General features: G+C 51.8%; 1 protein-coding gene across 2 annotated transcripts in view; it reads left to right on the top strand.

Annotated features, from left to right (window-relative positions):
* Nucleotides 1-5357, top strand: part of CRISPLD2 (cysteine rich secretory protein LCCL domain containing 2) — a 28723-nt gene that overhangs the window by 882 nt on the left and 22484 nt on the right. Inside the window, exons 1-2 of one of the 2 annotated variants that reach the window (XM_017741059.1) lie at nucleotides 879-977; nucleotides 3337-3662. In XM_017741059.1, coding sequence (XP_017596548.1) covers nucleotides 3420-3662 — 243 coding nt within the window. In that variant the 5' untranslated portion in view covers nucleotides 879-977; nucleotides 3337-3419. Of the gene's footprint in view, nucleotides 1-878; nucleotides 978-3336; nucleotides 3663-5357 lie in introns of those variants that run through there. The other variant, XM_008638684.2, reaches the window with a different exon arrangement.

Below are 5357 nucleotides of genomic sequence, written 5' to 3'. Positions count from 1 at the left end.
TGTGGCTTTTTCCCTGGATTTCTTTGCACAGGTTAAAGTTGATCCCAGGCTAACCCAGGCTAAAAGCTGATCCCAGGCTAACTCATCCTAGATGCCAGGCTAACTCAGGTTAGAAGCTGATCCCAGGCTCAGTTTAGAAGCTGATCCCAGGCTAACTCCCCTCTGCTTTGCTGTTTTAGATGCTGTCCTGACATCCTGAGCTAACTTTGCATTTTCCTTCCGTGTCAGCCAGTGCCATGTGTAACTCCACAGGCGCTGGGATGTTTTAGCTGCAAATGCCACCCATAACCCAGGAGCAGGCACCCACTCGTGTGCTTTACCAGGGAGGCACTCAAAGCTCAATGTCACTAAGGAATAAGGTGACATGAGGACATGAATGCAGGATCAGCCTGCATGTGGCTTCAGCAGCGTCTCTGCCAGGCTTCAGATGTGACCAGCTCTCCTGCTTTCCGTGCAAAGCAGACACCATCCATTAGCTGGGGAAATAGCTTTCTAAAAATAACCTATCCTGAAGTCCAGTGCTGCTCTTTAACTCCCTCAGACCCCAGAAGAAGGCCTCCCATTTCTTCCCACTTTGGACAGGCTTTACAGCATATTCAGGAGTCCTTTTCTGCTGACTCAGTCATTTCTGATGGCTCCCAGATGTTCACCTGGCACCAGCGGCAAGAGCCTGATGCGTTTAAAGGGAGGTTGTGCTCCTCCTGAACCCTTGAAATCAACAGCAGAGGCTTCCTCAGCTGACTGTCAGCTGATAATTTTCTGTGAATAATGTCAAACCCCAGCTCAAAGGCAACGTGATTTCAGCCTCCCTGGATGAGGAGCTCCCACTGCAGCCCCGAGGCATTGCCCCAACCCTGCAGGGCCCTGGGACTGGCTAGGCTGGAACACACATGTCCAAGTGTTTCTTTGCACCTGGGCATGAGGATATTGGGAGGCAGATGGATGGACATCTGAAATCCGTGAGAGCTTTCTGAAACGTGAGCATCTTTCAGCTGCTTTCAATTAATCTGGCCAGGGAACTGTCTGCTCCCCGTCCCTCTCTGATCCCTTTATCCTTTCATGGGATACTCAGCGCTCCTCACCCCAAGCCAAAGCAGAGGAAGGGACTTGCACATCTCGAGTGAAATAGAAGATAAAGCCAAAGTGACCTAATTTTAGAGAGGTGCTGGTATCCTTCTGCTGGCAAATGAGACCCAGGGAAGCACATCCCGAGGAATAATGCACCATCTGTTGCGAGGTTTTGGCCGGCTTGCCAAGCCAGACGCACTGGCTTCGCTGCGGAGCCGTGAGCGGGGCAGCTCCTCTGGCTCTCAGATGCTACAGCTGATTTTTTCAATCTGCCCTTTCTGAAAGTTCAGTGTTTGCCTTAGATGGGTGGTGGATTTGGGCTCCTGTTTAGCAAAGGGCACCCGGCCAAACGAGGGGTGCAACGGCCGCCTCTGAGCGCCGGCTGTTCCTGCAGGGAGAGCTGCCGGGGCTAAATGGCCACATTGTGAATGGCCGTGGCAGTGCAACTATTTTTAAACTCCCAGGGAAGTGCCTCAAAGTAGGAATTGTCCCCCGAATTTGGGTCAGCCAGTCTACAAAAGCAACTGCTTCTTTTGCCTCCCCTACCCTTCTGTAGCCAGGTTGAAAGTCGGGCTCCTGCCTGGGGAGAAGCGAATGCCACAAGCAGGGCTGAGAAGAGGATGAGGTTAAAGGAGTGTTTGTCCCCATGCCACCGAACGTCCTGTCTTCCAGGTGTGCCTGGAGCTGGGGACAAGGCATGTGTGTTCAGCTTGCTCTGCGGAGCGGGAAATGATGAGAAGCTGTTACCTAAACGGAGCAAATTACATCCTGCATTGTTGAACCCAGGCAAAGGCTTAATGTGCTGCCTGGAGAGAGGCTGAGGGCAGCTGGTTTTCATCTGCCTGAAGGTTCAGTCCGAGAAAGAAGCCTCAAACAGGGACTCTGTGTCTTTTGTGCAGTCAGCCAACAAGTTTTCGGGGGTTCTCAGAGTTTTTTTGGGGTCCCTGCCTGTGCAAAGCACCTCGTGCTTGCTGCTGTTCTCCGCAGATGCTGCTGTGCTGGGTTGGGGGAACAGGAGTTTGGGGCTTCGTGCTCGAGCATTGCTTTTCCAGCTGGGATTTAGACGGCTCTTTTCTGCTTTGGGTGGCTTCCAATCATCTGGTCCCAGAGTGTCCAAGTCCCGTGTCATTGGATGAAACTTCTCGAATAATTCCTGCTAATCTGGGGTTTGTTTCCTGCCTCTGTGTAGGAATGCTTTCAGCGTGGCTTTCAACAGTGCTGTCAAACACAGATCCTCACCTCGTGTTGGAGACAGGGATGGGGAAACTTCCTTCCAAAAATTAGCCCTAAGGAGGGAGATCCTGTGCTTGCACTGTCTGTACAGATGCTTGCCCCGATGGATTGATGCTGCTCCAGTGGCTCTTGGATCCCACTGAGGAGCGCTGTGTGCTGCACAGCCCTGCAGCAGCACATCTTGTCTCCTGTGAATAGCTCCTGATCCAAATAAAACCAGCCAAGGGAGGATCGCTAGATGGATCAATTGGAGCACGGAGGGGGGGGTGGAAGTGCTTGGGAATGACAGGTGGAGCAGGAGCACCATGGAGCGAGGGACAGGGATTAAACGAAGCTGTTCCACGACCAAACCGAGACCCTCTCTGTGTGCTGACGGCATCCGAGTGTCTGGGAACACCTAATCTGGCCGGGGGAGGGCGGCTGCTCCTGCTGCTCCATAACTCACAGCCCTGGCAGCGCTCCCGCCCGCCGGGGAGCGTCAGCGAGAGCCCCGGTGCGTCACTGCCAGCGGGGATCGGGGCTGCTCGGCCCTACGGGGACATTTCCCATAAACAGCCGCTCTCACAGAGCCCGGCAGCTGCTCTTGCTGCTGCCTGACCCCCTCATCCGGCTCGCTGGGGATTTCACTTCCCCTTTTCTTCATAAACGTTCACGGCTTTAGGAGCTGCTCTCTGCGGGGATCACTTCAAGTGTCCCCCTGCCTGTGAAGGGATGGAGCTGGGGTTACTCGGAGCTGCTGGGCATTGCAGGGTGGCAGCTCCACCAGGGATGCCAGGGGTGCAGAAAATATCCTCCTGCGTGCCTGGGAAGTGTTCCCTCCCAGCCTAGCATCAGTGGAACTCCCAGGTGTAATAAAGTGAGTCCCCATCACTCGTGGTGTTGTTCAGGTCTTCCTGTCATTGGGGTGAGCGATAATTGTAAGCACCAGTCTTTTCCAAGCACAAATCTGGGCTGTGGGACCACGTTGTTGGGGGACAAATGCACTGAGAGCGCTTCTGGCACTGCTCTGACTGCCTGTTTCTCCCCAAATTCCAGACTTGCACTGAGCCACAGGAGTCCCTGCAAGAAAACCCACCATCGTCTTCATCTCTGCTTCTGCTGGCTGTCGAGGAGGCGCCATGAATCCTGGCCTGCCTTGGATCATTCCTCTTGGATGTGTGCTGCTGCTGACAAAGACAGCTGAGAGCTTTATCTTGCCCAACTCGAGTCACCTGGAGAGCATCCTGAGTAAATACCAGCATGGGGAAGGTCACTCCAGATCCAAGAGAGCCATTTTATTCTCAGACAGACAGGAGATACTGATGCTCCACAATAAATTGAGAGGTCAGGTGTATCCAGTGGCCTCTAACATGGAGTACATGGTGAGTCTAGAGCCTGATAAATTGCTTTATTGCTTCTTTTTTTCCTAACTGTACTTCAGTTTTCCTTGTGGTGTGAGAGGTGTAGCGAGTTTCCTCTGAAATAAGTTTTTCTCAAGAGGTTTCCTGAAGCCTTTCATTCCAGAGTGAAGGATGCTTTAGATCAGTGGCCTGTTTTGGTTGGAAAGGGCTGCTGATGGGTCATCAAGTCCATCCTCTGCATAGTTCCAGAGCTGGTTCCATTATTCACAGAGGAGCGTCTGGCCCAGCCCTGGATGCGGCTCCAGTGATGGCAATTCCCCAGCCTGCCTCAGCAGGTTCTTCCATTACCTTCATGGCATAAAAGCAGCAAATTTTCCCCAGTGTTTAACCCCTGCTCTCCCTGTGAAAGCTTTCAGGCTATTGTGGGGACACCGCTGGCTGCTCAGGGAATCTTCTGGTGGTTTTTGGGTTGCCATCAGCAGCCACCCAATGCTGGAGGTGGCACCTGCCCTGGGTCACACACTGATCACCTGAGCTTAGCAATGTGAGCCAACCCTCCACAAGGCTACTGGGAATCTGCCCAGGACCACAGGGAGACAGGGCCTGAGGAATGTGGCTCCATCTGCAAAGCATTTCAATCACTGGAAATAGCTGGAAAGGCTTTGGGAGTTCCTGGGTGGACAGGCCAGTGCTGTTGGGTTTTGTAGTTCAGGAAACCAAAATAAAAGCTTGGTCAATGTATTCTCCCACTTCAGTGGGAGAACTTAAAAGTTCGAGTAAGAAATACGCCTTTGCCATCCACAATTCACATGAATAGTTTTTTCTCACCTGATGCCAGAGACCCCACTTTGAGCTATTTTTGCCATGCCATCAAAATATTAACAGGGCCACAAAATGATGTAGGCAAATAATTACTTTTTGTGTGCCTTTTCCCGGTGTGCAAATATAGTTCTGACCAAAACTAGTCTGACTTCAACTGTGTGCTCCTGCTGACGGATCAAATGATGGATGATTTGCTAAGACCATGTTTAAAAGGGTAAAAGAAAAGTACACTTAAATGTAATATAAAATTGTTTGCCAGCTGTGCTGAAGTGAGGGCTGCAAATGGAAAATCCTGCCTTTTGTGACTTCAGGGAGAATTTTTTTTTAGAAGGGAGGGCAGGGAGTGGTGAGGAAGGACAGCTGTCCCTCAGTCAGTCCACACCAGCTGGATTTTGGTCCCTCCTATGCCAGAAATCCCGTGCCTTTCTAAGAACCGGGGATTGTATCCCTTTCTCAGCGGCTCTCACGTTATCCTGCAGGGAAGTGCTGCCAGAAGAGGCAACTTGATTGATTTCCAGAGGGTAAACACAAAGCATGAGCAAGCCCAAGGTGTTTTGGTTGGCCGTGGGGCTGGCAGAGCAGCCGCTGCCGAGTGTCCACGGCCCGGCCGCTGTTTGCGCTCGCGGCACGGCTGCACTTCTGTGTTTGCCTTTGCTCAGGGAGCTTTTCTAGTGGTTTTCATGGGTGATTGAGGGCAAATGAAAGGGCCTTATGTGCTCTGAAGAAAGGAGCTGAGTATGAGATGGTGCTGCTTGGAAGGGCTATAATCAGCCTTTCATGTGCTGGTGTTTACACAGTATGACTTGGAAATGCCATGTATATGCTGAACAGGAATTTCTCTTTAATCCTTTGTCCTGCAGAGGACATTTCTCATTTGGACTCGTTTAAGAGGAT

Source organism: Corvus brachyrhynchos, unplaced genomic scaffold (assembly GCF_000691975.1).
Source record: "Corvus brachyrhynchos isolate BGI_N302 unplaced genomic scaffold, ASM69197v1 scaffold26, whole genome shotgun sequence".
Taxonomy (NCBI): domain Eukaryota; kingdom Metazoa; phylum Chordata; class Aves; order Passeriformes; family Corvidae; genus Corvus; species Corvus brachyrhynchos.
Note: the sequence above shows the minus strand (reverse complement) of the source record. Positions and strands in the feature narration are given on the sequence as shown.